This window comes from Chiloscyllium plagiosum, chromosome 32, assembly GCF_004010195.1.
Source record: "Chiloscyllium plagiosum isolate BGI_BamShark_2017 chromosome 32, ASM401019v2, whole genome shotgun sequence".
NCBI lineage: Eukaryota > Metazoa > Chordata > Chondrichthyes > Orectolobiformes > Hemiscylliidae > Chiloscyllium > Chiloscyllium plagiosum.
Genome location: NC_057741.1, coordinates 4,333,794 through 4,354,845, shown reverse-complemented (window position 1 = coordinate 4,354,845; position 21,052 = coordinate 4,333,794). Strand labels below are relative to the sequence as shown.

The following is a 21,052-nucleotide window of genomic DNA, read 5'->3' as shown; positions in this document are numbered from 1 at the left end:
GCAGGTATAATCCTGTGTATCTTGATTACAGCTGTGCCAGGCTTTTTAAACTGTAAACAAAAGTTTGTATCAGTGAGAATATTAACCCAATTGAAGACATACAGCTACTAAGAGCTGATTTTAGAAAGTCAACTGCAAGGGGGCAAAAAATCTCCACTGCCAGTCAGGGATGGTAGACAGTGAGAAGAAAAAGGAACAGAATTTCAGGAAATTAATCAATTAATTAATTCTACAAGATGAATTCGAAGTAATATGCAAAAGTCAGAAACAGCAGTACAATATTTTGCTGAAGGAAAATTTGCTGCAACTACTCTTCATAACAATCTATATCTTCGACATACAAAGTACAGGCACATCTCAAACCTGGAACTGACCTGTAAGCTTAAAGTCAACATTGAATTTTATTGTTGGCCTATAGATGTCCAAAACCAAGAAGAATCAAACTAATGTGCCAGAAGAGGGAGGAAGAGTTTTAATTCTCCACAAGATGGGCAAGATTGTGTTGGGGTTAAATTGTTAGAAATAAGAAACCTAACCCAAAATCATCATCAATAGACTAATTTCATGTTTAATTGTGCCAGGTTGTTGGGAGACGGGTCAGCCAAGAAACTCAAACAGGAGGGCTGGCTTGACAATTGCTACATTTAAATGAGGCCCATGCTTCTGATTTTGTGATGAGTTAAAATGAACTTCTTCAGCATTAGCCTATCTAGGCTAGGAACACAGGCTTCCTCTGGATAGAAACTAAGAACCTAAAACAACCACCAGTTCAGCAGAAATATATTTTTCGAGCAATGGTTTGCAATCCAAGAACATCAGGAATTTATAGTTTCTCAAAAATAAATTATTTATCTCGTTCCACTGACATAGACAATTCACATATATATCTGTATTTTTGTTTCAAAAGACAATTTGAAATACCTACATGTATTTCTCTTTGTTTTCATTTGACATTATTCAACCAATTACCTTAATACTGGCTGCACAACCATGCTCTACAACAAAGAGATCTGCGCCATCAACTGCTATCCGAGTCATAACGTATTTCAGTTCTTCTGATCGTTGACATGGTCCATGCACATTTTTCAGCTAAGTATATTGAAAAGGAAACAGAAATAAACACGTGCTGAGATATCAACAAAGAATGCAAACATACATTTTGAAATTTAGGTTTTAAGACTAAAATGATAAATTTTTTTAAACTTAGTTTTCTTTCTCCATTAAGACCTATCAGCCAATCTGAAACATTATTTCCTGAGGTTAGACAACATGAAAAGTTTATCAGATCTGCCTAAAGTCTTAACTTATTCCATTTTCTGCCCTTTCTCTTCTGTTTGCAATGCAGTTACTCAACGATATACAAATTGTATCATAGCCTTTAGCAGCTTAACCATAAGATGGCAGGTTAGTGTTGTATCAAACACAAAAAACAGAAATTGCTTCAGAAACTCAGCAGATCTGGCAGAATCATTGAAGAGAAAACAGCATTAACAGTTCTGAAGAAGGGTCACTGGATCCAAAACATTAACTTCCTCTTCATAGATGCTGCCAGACCTGCTGAGCTTTTCCAGCCACTTCTGTTTTTGCTTCTGATTTCAAGTATCTGCAGTTCTTTCGGCTTTATTGACTTTTCAAGTCCAGTCATCTTTTGAACAGTTATGAAAAAGGGTCACTGGACTTGAAACAATAACACTGTTTTTCTCTCCACAGTTGTGACCAGACCTGGTGGGCTTCTCCAGCAATTTCTGTTTTTGCTTCAGATCTTCAGCTTCTGCAGTTCTTTGTTTTATTAAACATTGCATTAGACCAGGGAACTCAAATTCAATTTACATGGTTTGATCCATCATTCTTGCACTTACAGCGTGGGCTGCATTCAAAGTTATTTATGGACATTGGGATAAAACCAGCCTGATTCTCACCTTTTTTTTCACAACCTCTAATTTTGAGATTACACCCGCTGCTCCTTGATTGTCCTACAAGAAAAAACCCTTCCGCATCTACCCTGTCAATTCCCCTAAGAATCTTGTATATTTTAACATGGTCACCTCTCATTCTCTTAAATTCCAATGTATACAGGCACTGTGTTCTCAACCTCTCCTTCAGAAGATACTCCTCCATACCCACAGTGAGCCTTGTGAACCTCCTCTGGTCTGCCTCCAATGTCAGTATATCTTTCCTTTAATAAAATTGCCCAAAACTTTTCACAGTATTCCAGCTATGTTCTGACAAATGCCTTAGGGAGGTTTTGCTAAAACTACACACTTTCATCCTCAACTCTCTATGAAATAAAGGTCAGCGTTCCATTTATTCCCAATTACCCACTGAATATGGAGCTAGTTTTTTGTGATTCATGGTTGAGGAGTGCCAAATTCTTCTGTTCTATAGTTTTCTGCAATCTTTCTCCTCTTAACAAACATTCAGTTCCTGAATTCTTTCTGCCAATGTGCATAACCTATTATCTCCCCACGGACGGCATGGTGGCTCAGTGATTAGCACTGCTGCCTCACAGCACCAGGGGTCCCAGGTTTGATTCTCACCTCAGGCGACTGTGTTGAGTTTGCACATTCTCCCAGTGTCTATGTGGGTTTCCTCCGGGTGCTTTGGTTTCCTCCCACAGTCCAAAGGTGTGCCAGTCAGGTGAATTGGCCATGCTAACTGCCCATAGTGTTAGAGGGAAATGGGCTACTCTTCGGAGGCTCGGTGTGGACTTGTTGGGCCGAAGGGCCTGTTTCCATACTGTAGGGGATCTAATCATTATACTTCATCTACCAAACTTTACCCACTCATTTAACCTGTCTAGATCCTTCTGCAGACTGTGCTATCCTCATCACTTGCCTTCTCATCTACTTTTGTGTCATCCACAAACTTAACCATAGTACATTCACTTTCCTAATCAAAGTCATTAATATTTCTTGCGTACAATTGTGGCCCCAGAACTGATCCTTGTGGCACACTTATGATACAGGACAACAAGCCAAACTAAATCATACACTGTCACTCTGTTTGTAACACACAGTGAAATTAAAGTAACAACCCTCAAAATTGCTCAAGTGTTCCTAACCAGAATTATCATTAACAGATCTTTGACACTAAATTTATAATTTAAACAAATGTAACTAGCAGAACACAATGAATCACAAGTGAATTTAATTAATATCCATGACTTAAGCCTAACCTTCTTTGAATACAAACCCCCAACTCTCACTGACAGACTGACACAGTTAAGAAATAAATGAAAGAAAGTAAAAAAATCATAACTTGTTTGCCTGATAGCCACTTTAATAAGAAACACCAGATCTTCATGAAATCCTTTGATGATTGTTTGTATTGCAGGCACAAGAAATTGTCTCTCTCACCTGAATTCTGAAGACACCAGTCAATGTCAACAACTTCCACACACCTCTGGTGATTATTACTCTTTTCCTATAGAGTGGGGTCCTTTTCTCAGAACTTTCAACAAGTTTGATAACTGGAGAATAACTAGAAAGCATTACCAAGAAACAACTTCCTAGTTTGGCAGCTTCCAAAGAAAAACTACCTCCTGCCCAAAAGTTCACTAAGAATGCATTCACCTTCTTTTTTGTTTTTTCTTTGTTTTTCAACATCTGTGGCTGGTTCACCAACATCAGCCCTCCCTAGATTGACAAATTCAATATCTAACCAGCTGCCAATCCCTGAGCATAACAACTTCTTGGTGCCAAAACATCTTCAGCATTCTTGTAGCTGTATTATCTTTCTAGGCAGTTCCCAATAGCAAACATGCTCTGTCTTTTTTTTCTTATTTTTAACATAAGCTGCTGTTAAAAATTCAATTCTTAACTTGAACTCTCAGTTCCAAACTAAAAATGAGAAAAATTAAGAATAGTGATCTCAAAAACACTAGTTGTAGGTAGCCATTTGAAAAATGCACCTGTTTCCCAACTCTCCATCTTCTTTTAATTAACCAATCTTCTAACCAAGCTATCATACTACCTCAAACAGCATAGGCTTTTGCGTTGTTAAGTAGCCAAAGTGGTACCTTATCAAACACCTTGTGAAAACCAATTACATCTATCACTTCCCCTTTATCTTGCCTGTTTTGCTACGTTAAAGAATTCAAATAAATTTTTCAGTCATGAGTTTCCCTTCGTGAAGCCATGTTGATCTCTTTGATTATATTACGCATCTCGAAATGCACTGCTATTACATCCTTTATAATAGACTGAAATATTTTCTCAATTATAGATGTTAAGCTAACTGACTTACAGTTTCCTGATTTTTGTCTCCAACTCTTATTAAATAAGGCTGGTACATTGGCAGTTTTCCAACCCTCAAACTCTTCAGAATCTACGGATTATTGAAAGATTTTTACCAGTGCATCCACTACCTCTGTAGCTACTTCATTTAATATCCTAAGATGCATCCCACCAAGTTCAGGACACTTATTGGACTTTATCATCATCAACTTCCTTAGCACTTTTCCTCTTGTGATAGCTATTGTATTTATTTAATCTCTCGTTTTGCCCTTTCAACATTTACTGATTTACAAATATTATTAGGGTCTTTGACTGTGAAGAGTGATGCAAGGTATTTATTCAGCTCTTATGCTATTTCCTCATTCCCCACTATATTTCACAAGCCTCATTCTCTCAGAGGCACATCTTCACTTTGGCTTCTTTCTTCCTTTTTATACTTTTTAAAAAATAAACTCTTGCTGTCCACTTTGACATTACCTGCCAGTTACCCTCAAAGTTTATTTTCTCCTTTTTTTGGTCTTTTGCTGACTTTTGAAACCTTCCCAATGCTCTCGCTTACCACTTATCTTTGCCATATAGCAGATTTTTCCTTTCTATCTGATGCTATTCTCAATTTCCTTGGTTAACCATTGTTGGTTTATTCCCTTCCTAGAATCCTTCATCCTCACTGCAATACATCTTTGCTATGAACCATGAACTATTTTTGTAAACATCGATCATTACTCAATTACTTTTGCATCTAAAGGTTAGCAACAACATCCATCTGGTTAATCGAAAGTTAAACTACTCGATTTAATTTCATGTCTCTCTGAACACTTGAAGATGTGGGATCGCTTGTCAATTTAGAACTCTAAGCTCAAGTGTCTAGAGATTTTGTAATAATTGCCAATTAATTTTCCTCATTTATAGATATGCCATTAAGGAAAGGTTATAGTGGAGGTAACAATTGAAGATCAGAAACAATACCTTCATTAAAAGTTCATTACTTACTTGGATTTAAAAAGTCTATTTCAGTAATTCTTAGTAGACAATATTCTTTAAAGCATTGGGTATGTTAAATTGAGTTACTTGATTTGAGGCCAAGCCACAAGAGAGTCCTTTCCTCAATTGCAACAATTCACAAAGCTAAAGATAATCATACAACCTATTGGCTATATTTAATGTCATTGGGAGTTTAACCTACTTATTTGCCATCTAACAACATTTGATTTGCTTTTTAAAATTAGCACCATGGAAGGACAATCAAACTAACTTCTAAAGAATAGATTTTAAAGTCACGTATACCAATTTCAAAATATTTTGAAAAACGTCTCGAAACAAACATAAAAAATATAAAAACACACGAAAGTTCTCACCATGATTTTGTTCTTACTCGTGTACAAATTCAACAAAACTGACAAAAATTGGGGAACATGATTGAGTGCTAAGACATAGTGTTGGTACATTGATTCATCATGCAGTTTCTGATCTGTCAGGTTATAATGGAGAGCAAAGGCCATTAACCTTTCTCCAAAGTAAATCAAATTGAAAAGATGGTAACACTGACATTCTTACATAATTCTCAAATCACTAATTTTCTATCTGCATAAGGAAAAAAATCTCCAACTCATCCTCTTTCCTAAGAGAACAAATTGGCACAGACATACATCAGGTGGAAGAGGAGGAATAGGAGAACATAGCCAACTCACAGACTGTACACAGTTACCAATTAACTGATCTGATATTGAAGTTATAATAGTGGTCTTTATAAACAACTGAAAACAATCCATTCATGCTCTCATAGGTCTTCCCTTCCTTGGGCAACCCCCACCATGCTCTCCAACGTTTACCAATTGTAATCATCAAGCCTGAAATGAGCACAGACACAGGGAAAAGTCTGTGAAGCACTGTAAAAGGTGGCCTTTCTGAAAAAAAATATTGGAGTGAATATGTTGACTCAACCAGCATTTCTGTGTGTCTAGGTCAAGTAGCAGAAGTGATCTAGAGGAGACTTTTTCTAAGCATCATTCTTTGACGAAGAAACTGAAGTGGCTTATAAGAAGCAACAATGTTTCAGCATTCTTTTGTACTTTTATATATAAAAGATCAATTGTTAAAATTATATTTGCTATTAACTTGCATTCCAACATAATACTAACACCTATCAATTCAATACAACAGGGGGTAGCAAAGACAGAGCTTTATTTGAAATGAGCACAGAGCTTTATTTGTCTCTACATTCAAATACTGTTTGATGGAAATTTTAAGACTTATAACAGACTTCTTCACATCTATCGCTCAACTGAAATCATATTTCTGCCTGTATGGAAGTCCGGTTTTTTTAAAAAAAAGCTAATGTAGTAGCATGTGCTAATGAATTATACGGCTTAATGAGATTTGAGCTTCCTTACCTTCAAATCGCAGAAGCGCTGATCAACACCATGTTGACATAAAACAACAGATTTGGGCCTTTCCAATTCATATTCTTGGCACATCACATGAAAGATGAATGTTTGGCCCCACTCTAGCAGAGTTGCCAGCTACAAAAAATAAATCATCACCAACTTTGTTGGAGCATATATTAATGAATAGAAATTCAAATAATGTGAAGAGAGAATGCATCAATGTAGATCAATTCCATACTGCCTTCTTGAGTAAATGGAAAATAAAACATAAATGATTCTCTAACAGCATGACACTAGCCATTTTCAACAGTGCGCTAGTTTACACACAGTCAAAGAATGACTACAACAGAACGTGGTTCACGTTTTATGCCAATTGCCTGCAATAGCAATTCTCATAATACCAGTCCTTTCCCCAAACTCTTAAAAACTCCCTTTCAGGTGCTCATCCAATTACTTTTTGAAAGCAACAATTAATTCTAGCATGGAGAATAGCTTCATGGACTAGTGCTTTGACGATGTAATAAACTCAGGAATTTAGTGAGTAAGGAATACGAAGCAAGTTAAAGTGTAGGTCTTTTCCTAAAATATAGTTAGGTCACATATCACTTGTCCTTAAGTGGTAGTTCCTTTCAGTCTTAGCCACTGGTTAAAATAAAATTGCCTGCTGATGGCAGCCACACAGTTAGATAGTTAAATAGGTGATTAGTTGGCACTCGCACTAGTCAGTAGGGCCTAGTTTGGAACTCTGCAATTTTAGCTGGTGTAAATGCAGGAGATTTTTGTTTGTGGAGTAAGTAGCATGGACACCATCTTAACATAATAAATACTTGAATTCAGCACTAAGTCTTAAAGTTTTTCAATGAGAGAAAGGAAGTTTTTATAGAACAGAAAGTGGTCTAGGATATGATCAGTGTATGCACAGATCTGAAATCCAGAGGTAGTAATTAGGCAAACAAATAAGTGATCGCTTGGTGAATTCTAAGGTTTCTTTTTGTTCAAACTGGGACAATGGCTTAAATTAGTACCATGGAGATGCAAGCACTGTATAAAATTTATTGTTTAAATTTAAACACTTAATATACTTGTTGTAGTTCATCATTTGCATTCACAAGCTAGTCAAACTCACCAGGTCTGGTAAATTGGTTCAATTTATTTAACGATATGTTACAAGATTGGTCAGCAAACAAACTTGATTGGTATAGAGGTTCATATGTTACTACTGTTACAGGAAAGTCCAGTTACACTCCCTCGCATTATAGGCTGCTAGCTGAATATGTAATAGTTGCTGGACATTTGTTTTACATCATGGTTACGTGTTCATTAGCATGATCTCTCAAAGTGATATCATACCAATTCCTACAAATAATCATTTGGAGACATTTATAAACTTTTAAAAACAATTAGTTAAACAAAATATAATAGTTGACATTGCAGATAAAATGTTTCAGGGGCAGCAAGCGGAAGTTGATTGACTCTGTGATTCACGTCAACCATATATGATGCAAATTTGTGCAGTATGAGAAGAAAGTGAGGACTGCAGATGCTGGAGATCAGGACTCTGAAGAAGGGCTTATACCCGAAACGTCGATTCTCCTGCTCCTTGGATGCTGCCTGACCTGCAGTGCTTTCCAGCAACACATTTTTCAATATGAGAAGATTCTGATCAGACTAAATGAACAAGGTGGGAGGATTCAACTATTGCAGTTCCATGGATATCAATAAATTAGCTAGGATGAAGAGAGTAGTTCTGCTGATCAAGTTTGAATGGCTAGTAATCAAAATTAAAAAGCAAAGGTAATAAGTTCAATTACTGCATACTTCATAAGTAAATTGATGTAAGGGAGACCTTAAAGGAGTGCTGAATAGAAGTTCAGTGAGGAGAAATACATTTAAATTCATGCAGAATAGCACCAGCACTAGGGGAAGAGATGACTGTACAGATAAGACTAAGACTAGTATCCTGCCTTTGTGTTCTGAGGACGGGTCACTGAACCCAAAACATCAGCACTGATTTCTCTTCACAGATGATGCCAGACCTGCAGAGCTTTCACAGCAATTTCTATTCCTGATCCTGCCACGTTGTAAAACCAACTGTAAAGCGGTGGGGAAGGGATCTCATCAGGAGAAATTTAAGGAGAAAGTTAATAGGAAGGACAAAGCAACACGGCATGTTAGCGATAGAGGTAATATTAACCAGAGGAGTGTGACAGGAAGCTACAGAATGCACAAACCTAAGAGTACACCAGTTAACAAAGTCAGAGCAGAGGAAAATGCTAAAAAAAGACAGAATTAAAGATTTTATATGAATGCACACAGTGTTTGACATTTCAGAAGAATGGGAAAGAAGCTCTCAATGATAGATGATACCAGTACAATAGTGAAATATGATCATGGCTCAGAAAATCAAAATGTAGAATCAGCGTGAAGTGGAAATAAGGAACAGCAAAAGAGTAGTAGTGTGGGGCCTATATTCCATGGGCACTTTAACAGTAGTTCTACTCTAGGACAATGTATAAATCAGGGTAGAATGAGGGCTTGTAACAAAAGGAGCTGCAATGATTTAATGGTCATATATGATTGGAAAAATCAAATTGGCAAAGTAGCAATAAGGATGAGCTCAAACATGTATTTGCTGCAATAATTTAATACTCTACATTTTGTCTTCATATCTCCAGATGCCTTCAAGTTTAGGACACTCATATCAGACCCAAGTTTTTCACCTTAAAACGGGATATAAAATTCCACTCTGTTATTATCACAGTTGCTTAGAGAATTCTGTATCACAAGATTAACAAGTCCTCAATCATTATGCATTACATTATATAAAATAGATTAATTGAATTGGCAAAGTAACTTTAAGGATGATTTCATAAATGTATTTGGGCAAGTTTCTTGGAACAATACTTCTAAAACTAACTAAAGAACAGCATATTTCACATTTGGTTGCACATAACCAGAGGGAAATAATCAATCTTGTACTAAGGATCCTCCGGGCAAGTGTGGTCATAGCACCAGGCAAGCTCATATTGAGCTTTCAGGAGATAAAACTTAGATCTAATACTAGTATCTTAAACTTAAAGGCATTTACAAGTTTATGAAGACAAGATTTGGCTAAAGTGGTATTTATGAAAGGAAAATCATGATTGATAAACCTTAGGGAATTTTGATGAGATGTACTAGCAGGGTAGAGCAAGAGAAACTAGTATGTGTGGTGTTCAGTGAATGTTCACAAGGCTTTTGATAAGATGCTGTTCAAGAAGTTAGTAAACAAAATTGGAGCACATGGGGCTAATATATTGGCATGGATTGAGGATTAGTTAATGGAAAGAAAACAAAGAATGGAATAGATTAATTATTCTCAAGTTGGGAAGTTGCAATTAGGACATCAGGACAAAACGTAATACTTCAACGTTTGTGGATGGCACAATACTATGTAGGAATATGCATTGTACAGAGAATACAAAAAGGTTTCAAGAGGAATCTGACAGGCTGAGTTCTGGGCAAGGACATGGCTAATGGAATATAATGTGGATAAGTGAGAGGTATCATTTTAGTAGAAGGAATGGATGTGCAGTGCATTTCTTAAAAGCTGAAAAATTGTAAAGAATTGATTTTCGTAAACCACTGAAAGCTAACATACAGGAGCAGAACACATAAGGAGGGCAAACATTAGATTGATCTTTATTGCAAGAGAATTGGACTACAAACACAGGAAAGTAACAGAGCCCCAGTGAAACCACACCTGGAGTATTCTGTTCATGTTTTAGTCCCTTACCCAAGGAGTGATATATTTGCCAGAGAGGAAGGTGAACTACATTAATTCCTGGAATACTGAGACTATCCTGAGGAGAGATTAAAGGAGCTTAGGTCTCTGTGTATTCTCTGATGTTAAGAAGAATTCGAGGGGATCTCATTAAAAGTTATAAAATTCTTAAATTCAAATCAGGGTGCTGCAGAAAAAAAGGTTTGGTTTGGCTGTGAGAAGGGTACAGAAAACAACCAAGTGTGAGTGACCTCTCTCCTGTTCTAATTTACAGATCCTTCGCTTTTTTTTGGTTCCTTATTTGCCCCACAGCCTCCTCTTCTTGACAATAGACAATAGGTGCAGGAGTAGGCCATTCTGCCCTTCGAACCTGCACCACCATTCATCATGTTCATGGCTGATCATCCTTAATCAGTATCCTGTTCCTGCCTTATCTCCATAGCCCTTGATTCCACTATCCTTGAGAGCTCTATCCAACTCTTTCTTAAACGAATCCAGAGACTGGGCCTCCACTGCCCTCTGGGGCAGAGCATTCCACACAGCCACCACTCTCTGGGTGAAGAAGTTTCTCCTCATCTCTGTCCTAAAGGCCTACCCCTTATTTTTAAGCTGTGTCCTCTGGTTCAGGACTCACCCATCAGCGGAAACATATTTCCTGCCTCCACAGTGTCCAATCCTTTAATAATCTTATACGTCTCAATCAGATCCCCTCTCAAGTCTTCTAAACTCAAGGGTATACAAGCCCAGTCGCTCCAATCTTTCAACATAAGATAGTCCCGCCATTCCAGGAATTGACCTCTTGACCTGACATCCCTTCTATCATTTCATTATTCCTGTATCCCATTCTATTGCTGACATTTTCTTCTGTACCTGCTTAAATTTCTGAGCTCTTCCGATTTTGATCATAGGTCATTAGTCTAAGACATTTGCCCTGTTCTTCTTGCTCAACAGGCCTGTTGAACATTGCCAACACTTACTGTTGCACCTCTATAACATGCTTATTTTAAAATTGCAACAGTCTGAATTACTTGTTAAATCACTTGACAGGCAATATGCTTCACCCAAATCACTGCATTCTTCATCAGATAAAGATATAGAGCAAACACCGAGCAACCGACCTGCTTCAACCTGCTGCTATTTAATAAGAACTAAAGCAACAAGTTGCAGCAATTATCATGAGAGACCACCTACAAGCAATCTAAATTGTAGTACACCAACAGTGTTCATTAATCTGTTACACTTCACTTCCAATTTGATGAGTAAAATTGACTGTGACAGATACAAACATGACACAAGCCAACTAGCCAGTTCTTGCTGTGAAACGTTTTATAAATCAGATTAGTTAAGCAAATTAAACTTTTATATCTAAAAACTGAAGTTGCAGCAAACATAAATTAATTTGTTTTCTTTGAAATTTGTCCATGTTTGACTTTCCTCTCAAAGGTCTCTCCAGAAACATTAATCTTTTTCAAGATCAAACAAATATTGGAATTAGAATTGAACAAAAGAAGCAACATGTATAATTTTCCTTTAGAATTTTAGTCTGAGTTCCTTTCTAGCCCTACTATTTTGTTTCTCTTCCATAGCACACTTCTCACCATTCTATATTGCAGAACAGGACTAATCAAATCTGCTCATAGCCGTCAGCAACTGGCAGCCAACTGATGACAAAATAATCCATAGAATCAAAGAGATGTACAGCACATAAACAGATCCTTTGGTCCAACTCATCCATGCTGAACAGATATCCTAAATTAATCTTGTCTCATTTGCCAACACTTGGCCCATATCCCTCTAAACCCATCCTATTCATGTACCCAATCAGATGCCTTCTAAATGTAGTAATTGTACCAGCCTTCACCACTTCCTCTGGCAGCTCATTCCGTACACATACCACCCTTTGCGTGAAAAAGGTGCCCCTTACATCCTCTTTAAATCTTCCCCTTCTCACCCTAAACCTATGCCCTCTAGTTCTGGACTCCCCCAACCCAGGGAAAAGACCTTGTCTATTTACCCTACCCATGCACCTTATGATTTTATAAACTTCTATAAGGTCACCCCTCAGCCTCTGACACTCCAGGGAAATTCAAGGTGACAAATTTTACATATGTACACACAAGAACAGGAATATTCAGGAAGTTTCAAATATGAAAATAACTGATTGCACTTTGTTTTATAAATAATGAACAGATCAGCTTTTGCAAATGAATGGGGTGCACACTGTCGAATTTACAATTTGTAATTGACATAGCACCACTGAACACACCATTTGGAAAAAAACTTAGCTGTTTTCCAACAAAAAAACACACACTACAAATTTCTGTACATACCCACAACCACACACGAGAGGATTTGACAGTGACAAAATAATAGGTTTTAAAAGATGAATTTTTATGAGAATAAAAATCAAGTTTCAAAGCTAATTGAAATACGGTATGTGAAGCAAACTGGCAAAATAATTTAAACCAATTCTGAACAAACTAACAACATTAGCAGGAGGCTTTAAATCATTCAAAACTGAGAAGCACTGAATTGAGTAAAAAGTAAGATGAAAAACTATAACTCTTGATAAAATCTTACACTAACAAAATACTGTTCAAAATATATATGCAGTGAATAGAAAGAAAGAATTTGGTAACTTAAGATGTCCAAATGAAGTTGGATTTCTAAAAGAAAGGAATAGCAGTAAACAGGTTATTATTTTACATTTTTCTAAGAAGAAGCATAAGCTAGTAAGGTTAGAAATCAGATTACCAGGAATTGCAGAAGAGTTAGATAAATAGCAGTGATGTTCTTAGGATACACAAAAGCACTTGATCTAGACTATTTCTGGCATTAAAATTAACTAATGCTTTAACACTAATTAACAATCCATTTTTAGTGCAATTTTATGCATCAGACTCGCTGTAAATGTTGTTAGCGTAGAGACCAACATATTAATTGTGTGTGTGTGTGTGTGTGTGTGTGTGTGTGTGTGTGTGTGTGTGTGTATACATGCGTCCATGTATGCACACACGGAGGCAGACAGAGCCATTGAGAGAAACATAGAACACTACAGCCTTGATGTTTGCCGGCCTTTTATCCTACTCTAAGATCAGACTAACCTACATGACTTTCATTGTACTGTCTTCCATGTGCCTATCCAAGAGTCCCTTGAATGTCCCTAATGTACCTGACTCTACTACCACCACTGAGTGCGTTCCACACACCCACCACTCTCTGTGTAAAGAACCTGGCTCTGACATCTCCGCTAAACCTTCTTCCAATTACCTTAAAATTATGTCCCCTCATGATAGACATTTCCACCATGGAAAGTCATCTCTGGCTATCCACTCTATCGATGCCTCTCAACATCTTGCACACCTCTATCAAGTCATCTCTCATCCTTCTTCGCTCCAGTGAGAAAAGTCCTAGCACCCTCAACCTTTCTTCATAAGACATGCCCTCCAGGGTAGGCAGCATCCTGGTAAATCTCCTCTGCACCCACTGTAAAGCTTCCATATCCTTTCTATAATTGAGGGGACCAGAACTGAACACAATATTCCAAGTGTGGTCTAATCAGGGGTCTATACAGCTGCAGCATAAACTCACGGCTTTTAAATTCAATCCCCCTGCTAATGAAAGCCAACACACCATATGTCTTCTTCTCCCTCTGTCTTCTATGGGCCAGCCAATTATCTATCCAGATAGCCAAATTTCCCTGTATCCTATGCCTCCTTACTTTCAGATTGTGCCGACGTGGGGAACCTTATCAAACGCCTTGCTAAATGCATGTATACCACATCCACTGCTCTACCTTCAACAGTGTGTTTAGTCACATCCTCAAAGAAATCAATAAGGTTTGTGAGGCATGACCTGCCCCTCACAAAGCCATACTGACTACGTCTAATCAAACTATGGCTTTCCAAGTAATCATAAATCCTGCCTCTCAGAATCCTCAACACTTTGCACACCACAGACGTAATACTGACTCGTCTGTAATTGCCAAGGTCATCCCTTTTCCCTTTCTTGAACAAAGCAGTAACAATTGCCACTCTCCAATCATTTGGCACTACTCCAATGGACAGTGAGGATGCAAAGGTCATAGCCAAATGCTCAGCAATCTCTTCCCTCACTTCTGGTAAAAACCTTGGGTATATCCTGTTCGGCTTGGGGATTTACCTTTCCTTATGTTTTTCAAACTTTTCAGCACACCCTCCTTCCTAACATCAAATTTTTCCAGCATACCTGTCTGTTTCACGCTGTCCAAAAAAACGTCAAGGTCCCTCTCAGTAGTGAATACTTAAGCAACTCCTACTTCCTCTGACTCCAGGCCCAAGTTGCCTCCACCTTCCCTAATCGGCCCTACCCTCAGTCTGGACATCCTCTTGTTCCTCACCTAAGTGTAGAATGCCTGAGGGTTTTCCCTTTATCCTATCCACTAAAACTTTTTTATTCCCCCTTCTAGCTCTCAAGTCCATTCTTCAGTTCCTTCCTGGCTACCTTGTAACCCTCTAAAGCCCTGCCTGATCCTTGCCTCCTCAACCATAAGTAAGCTTCCTTAAAAAGCAATAAGTATTACCTTGGCCTTCCACACATTTTACATATTACCTGTGGCAAGGTTACTTTAGAAGTAAGCAGGCCCGCTTGGACATCAATCAGCCAAGAATATTCTAGTGTTGTGCTGCCCAAAGGTAGCCCCTCTGCTGAGAACATGGCATGAGCTCGTAACTGCAATCCAGAAAGGCTGATATGACCTTCACGAAGTAGTCCATCCACGGATGGCCTCTGTAGACAAAAAAAAAGATCAAAATCACTACCGTTTGTGTCACGATATTAAAATCTACATTTAGTTTATTTTGCACAATATTGAAAACTTAATCAAGTATCAGAACTGCCCAACTAAAATATCTCAAACGACAAACAAAATCACACAGCCAAATTAATATAGGAGCTCAGAATGTTTTAGTTTTAAAACATATTAAGAACAAAGGTCAACATGCCAAAAACAATCTGGCTATAAAGGCAGAATCATTTTGCATCAGGTAAAACATGCAATACTATATTGTTATCATACAATTTTTTTTAAAAAGTTACACAGGATCAAGCTTTAAAATAACATGAGCAAAACATTTCTTAGGAGTTTCTTCTACTTAATTTCCGATCAGCAAAAAGATAGTCTGTAAATGATGATCACATGGTTGATTGGACTGTAATTACATTCAATGCTTTTAACTTGAATGGTTGTCTAGAATTTCTTCTTGTTGTTTCAGTGCTTGCAAGTTGTCCAAGATACCACCAACAGTTCGTTCAGAAGAGATCTTCAGAATTTCTATATATCCAAATTTGCTTTGTTTTTAAAAACTGTGGCTTGAAAATCTAAGTCCCAACCAAAGTCTTCTGTTCGATCATTAAGAAGTATGGCAACTTTTGCAAGAAGAGATTTATGAGGCTCTTATTTAATTGTTTGATGTTATCAAAGGCCAATTTTCAAAATTACAAATCCAAATTCAAACGAAAAACATAAGGGCTGTCCTGCTACTTATTTGCTATAGATCAATAAAGAAAGAATGATTAAAACACCTTAATCACTTCATTGTTTCAAATTTGTTCATTCTATCAAGATGGTACCAATACAACTTTCAATAAAAACTGAAAGCCACTAAGAGAATGAATGTGCCGTGGAAACAAAAAACTAAAAATTCACTGATCCTTTTTTGGTGATTCATAACTTACCCCCACTGGTCACAGTGAAGAAGTACACCATGTAAATTCAATATTCTAATCTCATGACTGTAATTTGTATCAGAGAGGGTTTCTCATTTCAGGCTTCTTCTCCACTGACACCTTGTGTTTCTCAACTCAGCAGACATCTAACATTGTGCTTAGAACAGTGATACAACCAGCATATTGCCTTTAAAAATACAGTTTAGGTGGAAATTGCAGTAAAGTGTATAAACCCAGAATCCTTCCAGTTTCAAAGGAAACTAAAACTAAAACAGAGATTGAAAACCAAAGCTTTCAAGGGGATTGAAGCTGGTTTAAAACATATAAAAGGATACAAATCAATCTAAGCTTAATATTTAACAATTCCAGCAGTGCGGTACTGACAGGCTGAAGAGGACAGAGACTAGATACAGAAGTTGACAATAACCCAAGACATAGGTTTCACAGCTACTTGGAAGATAACAGGTAAATGTGAACCATCTAAGTTGAACTGACAAGATCCTGCAGCCACGTGCCATTACTGAAGAAGATTAGGCCTGTGGAATGCAGGTTGATTGTGCACTGCTGTTAGTTGGGAATCCGATTTGTTCCTAAAAAGAGAAGAGCTGAAATTCGTCATTAGGAATATAGTATTTGGTATTTGCTTTGTTTGGCTCTTGTATAGGAAAAAAGTCTAAGTTAAACCATGAAATTTTATGCTTGTAAATAATTGATGTCATAAATTTCCTTTCTTTCAAAATGGATGGTACTGGTCTTGACCAAAATTGCAACAATATATGAATTTAAAACTACATTCTTGCTTATGTAATCAATCCCTCTATTTAGGAACCTTGGTAATTTGAAAAATTAAATGGATATGCCACCATATACAGTTAGCCAAAAAAAAAGTGCATGCTTATTTTATAGTGAAGGACATTTGTACTCATTTCACACTAATTCTTCATGTAGTTGGTTTGCATATTTCCAGAAACCACAGAACACACATTTCTGCTAATGCTTGGTTATGAGAAAGTATAGCCGAGAGTTGGTGCTGGAAAAGCACAGCAGGTCAGGCAGCAGAGGAGCAAGAGAATCGACGTTCCAAGCATGAGAAAGTACAGTCAAAGTCCATGTAGATACACATGCCATCTTTCTAACATTGAGCTGGAAACAACCAGGCTCTGTTTTGTGCAGATAAAACGTATTTCAATTTTGAACAGAAAGTTTTTGCAGAAAATAAATGCATTAAGCACAAAATGCTAGGAATTCCTAATGCTCAGCAATAAACAATAAATTTAATTCTCATTGTTGTCTGTCCCTCAATTGGAGAATGAAACTACTCAGGGGCAAAACTTCTTTCATGGGCCGCCTCGCTGTGGTTGAGCAGTCCAATTCTTGACACAAGGATCTTTGGGAATTGACATCCAAATAGAGGTTGGATTCGGATTGCAGAGTTTGCTTCTTTTTCCTTCCTTCTTTGCCATTACTCTTCCTCACCATTAAGACAACCAAGCATGATGCATAGTCAGGTAGACATTATTCTGAAGATTGGCAGCGAGCTCCTCCCAGGGATTAATATCAGCATTACAGAGTTTCAAGGGGAATATCAGAGGAATCGTACAATTCCTCCTCCCCTAAAATCAAGGCCATTTGAGAACTGAGAAAACGGGATCTGAAGATGAAAAGACTGTTTTCAGTCTTCAGAAAATAGTGCCCAATTCAGGATTTTTCAGGAGTTAGTGAGTTTTGAGAAGATTTGTAGCTGAGGTTGAAGTTCTGGATGTAGGTTTGCTCAGTGAGCTGGAAGGTTCATTTTCAGACGTTTCATCACCATACTAGGTAACAGCATCAGTGAGCCTCCGGATGAAGCACTGGTGGCATGGCCCATTTTCTATTTTTATCTGTTTAGGTTTCCTTGGGTTGCTGATGTAATTTCCTGTGGTGATGTCATTTCCTGATTTTTTTCCCTCAGGGGTGGTAAATGGGATCCAAGTCAATGTATTTGTAGATAGAGTTCCGGTTGGAATGCCATGCTTCTAGGAATTCTCATGTCTCCCCCTATTTGGCTTGACCTTGGATGGATGTGTTCTCCCAGTCGAAGTGGAGTACTTCCTCATCTGTATGTAGGGATACTGGTGAGAGTGGGCCATGTCTTTTTGAGACAAGTTGATGTTCATGCATCCTGGTAGCTAGTTTTCTGCCTGTTTATCCAATGTAGTGCTTGTTACAGTTCTTGCAAAGTATTTTTTAAACATATTAGTTTTGCTTGTCATCTCTGTAGGGTCTTTCAAGTTCATTAGCTGCTGTTTTATTGTATTGGTGGGTTTGTGGACTACCATGATGCCAAGGAGGGTCTGAGTAATCTGGCAGTCATTTCGGAGATGTCTTTGATGTAGGGGAGAGTGGCTACGGTTTCTGGATGAGTTTTGTCCTTATGTTGGGGCCTGTTGCTGAGAAAATCAGCAGACTGTGTTTATTGGGTACCCATTCTTTTTTAATACACTATATAGGCGATTTTCCTCTGCTCTGCATAGTTCCTCTGTGCTGCAGTGTGTGGTGGCTTGTTGAAGTAATATTCTAATGCAGCTTCATTTGTGGGTGTTGGGATGATTGCTTCAGGAGTTTTGCATGAATGCTTTCGGATTTAGCTTCAAAGAGGGACATTACTATTGTTCAGTGGTCCTCGCAAGGAATCCAGAAGATAGGCCATGCACAAATTGGATTTCTCAAATGATCTTCTGTGTCCCAAATACACAGATTTCACTGCAATACAGAAGTATGGTGATGACAATTGCTCTATACAATGAGGTTTTGTTGTCAAACACTCATGCCATAGTTTGTAGAAGGCTATATTGATTCAACTGATCCAACGTATAGTCATAGAATAATGCATGATTTGGAGATGCCGGTGTTGGACTGGGGTGTACAAAGTTAAAAATCTCAACACCAGGTTATAGTCCAACAGGTTTAATTGGAAGCACACTAGCTTTTGGAGCGACGCTACTTCATCAGGTGATTGTGGAGGGCTCGATCGTAACACAGAATTTATAGCAAAAATTTGCAGTGTGATGTAACTGAAATTATACATTGAAAAATTGATTAACTGTTAAGCCTTTCATCTGTTAGAATACAGTGATAGTTTCACTTTTTCATCTGTAAATCACAAAACCCTTTTTATTTTAAAAGAAGTTGCATTCTCGGGTTAGCTGTTAACAATGGTGATAGCTAGACAATATGTTGAAGGTGTTAGCCCCCTGTGTTCTCTGTCTATGACCTGATGTTTAGATAGATTCTAATCTAAAATGTGAGATAAGAGTTTACATAAATTCATGCAGTTTTTGAGCTCAGTGTTCTACTTGAATGTATGCAGTTTTTGAGCAAAGTGCAATGTAACTCTGCAAGTACAAATTCACCACACAAAATATATGTGTGCATGTGGGTCTTTGTCTGTGTGTGTGTGTCTGTCTGGGGTGGGGTGTGTGTGTGTGTAGTGAGTGCAGAGTGTCTTAAGTCTGTGAGGGGGTGCATGTGAGAGTGTGGGAGTGTGTGTGTCTATAAGGGTGTGTATACCTGTGTCCGTGTCCGTGTGTGTGTAGGAATGATATGCAATCATTCTAGCTATGCCCCTCCTGATTTTATACACCTCAGTATAGTTACCCCTCAGTCTCCAGTGTTCCAAGGAATAAAGTCCTATCCTGGTCAACCTAGTCTTTGCAACATCCTCGTAAATCTTCCTTGCACTCTTTTCAGTTTAACTATGTCTTTCCTATAACAGGGTGACCAAAACTGTGCACAATATTCCACGTGCAGCCTCACCAGTGACTTATACAACTGTAACCTAGCATCCCAACTCCGATATTCAATGCCTCAATCAATGAAGGCCAGCATGCTAAATACCTTCTTCACAACCCTGTCTCTACTTGTGATGCTGCTTTCAAAGAGCTATGTACTGGTACTCCTACGTCCCTCTGTTCCACAACACTCCACAGGACCTTACCATTCACTGTATAAGCCCAACATTGGTTTGACTTTCCACAATGCAACACCTCATACTTATCCATATTGAATTGTATTTTCCAATCCTCAGCCCATTTCCCCATCTGATTAAGATCCTTCTGTAATTTTTGATAACCTTCCTCACGATCACGATACCTCCTAATTTTGTATCAATCGCAAACTTACTAATCATGCCTTGCACATTCACATCTAGATCACGTATGTGAATAACAAATAACAAAGATTCCAGCACTGGCCTCTGTGGCACACCACTAATCACAGGCATCCAGTCTAAGAAACAACCTTCTAACAACACACTCTGCTTTCCAACCATCAAGCCAATTTTGAATCCAATTAGCTAGCTCTCCCTGGATCCGAGGTGACCTTCATGATGAGTCTGCCATGCAGGACCTTGTCAAACGCCTTACTAAAGTCCATAGAGACAACAGTATTTGAAGAAAATAACATCATTATTTTATAACTCTAAAAGTGAACATTAAACAACAACGATTCACAACTCTAAGTGACCCTTTCTCTTAACTGCTTACCAGGTGCCTCCAACTCGATAACAATATGCTGTTTCAATAAGACACTTATTAAAATTACATCAACTTCAATTCAAATCATGCAGTTGCTGTCTTCTTCTGTGACTTCACTCTTCTTGCTGAAGATCTCCCTGGGTTGTCATCTTTCTTTTTACTGCAATTATGTTCCATATGAAAAGGTGCCTTTGATAGACAATATTTCCTTATTTCTTGGACAGTAATATGTTAGATGGGCAAGTAGTTCTCCAGTTTCTATCTCTACAGCCTTCTGACCAATTTTCAAAATGTCCACTTCTTATACACCCCCCCTCCCCCAACATCAGATTGTGTCATTGGTTTGATGTTGGCAAAACAATAAATTCAAACCCGATTGGGTTAAGAATCCTGGGGCATAATTTTAAGCGGATTGGTTAAATTCAAATTGTTGTCAGAACAGCAACCAAA

The 21,052-nt window shown here is 37.9% G+C and overlaps 1 protein-coding gene across 11 annotated transcripts in view; it reads right to left on the bottom strand.

The window, feature by feature from the left end:
• The window catches only part of kiaa1109 (KIAA1109 ortholog), a 420,067-nt gene that overhangs the window by 217,429 nt on the left and 181,586 nt on the right, over positions 1-21,052 (bottom strand). For all 11 annotated transcript variants that reach the window (XM_043674034.1, XM_043674040.1, XM_043674039.1 and 8 more), the window contains 3 exons: positions 14,973-15,149; positions 6,626-6,754; positions 970-1,089 (listed from right to left, as the gene is read on the bottom strand). In XM_043674034.1, coding sequence (XP_043529969.1) covers positions 970-1,089; positions 6,626-6,754; positions 14,973-15,149 — 426 coding nt within the window. The remainder of the gene's footprint in view (positions 1-969; positions 1,090-6,625; positions 6,755-14,972; positions 15,150-21,052) is intronic.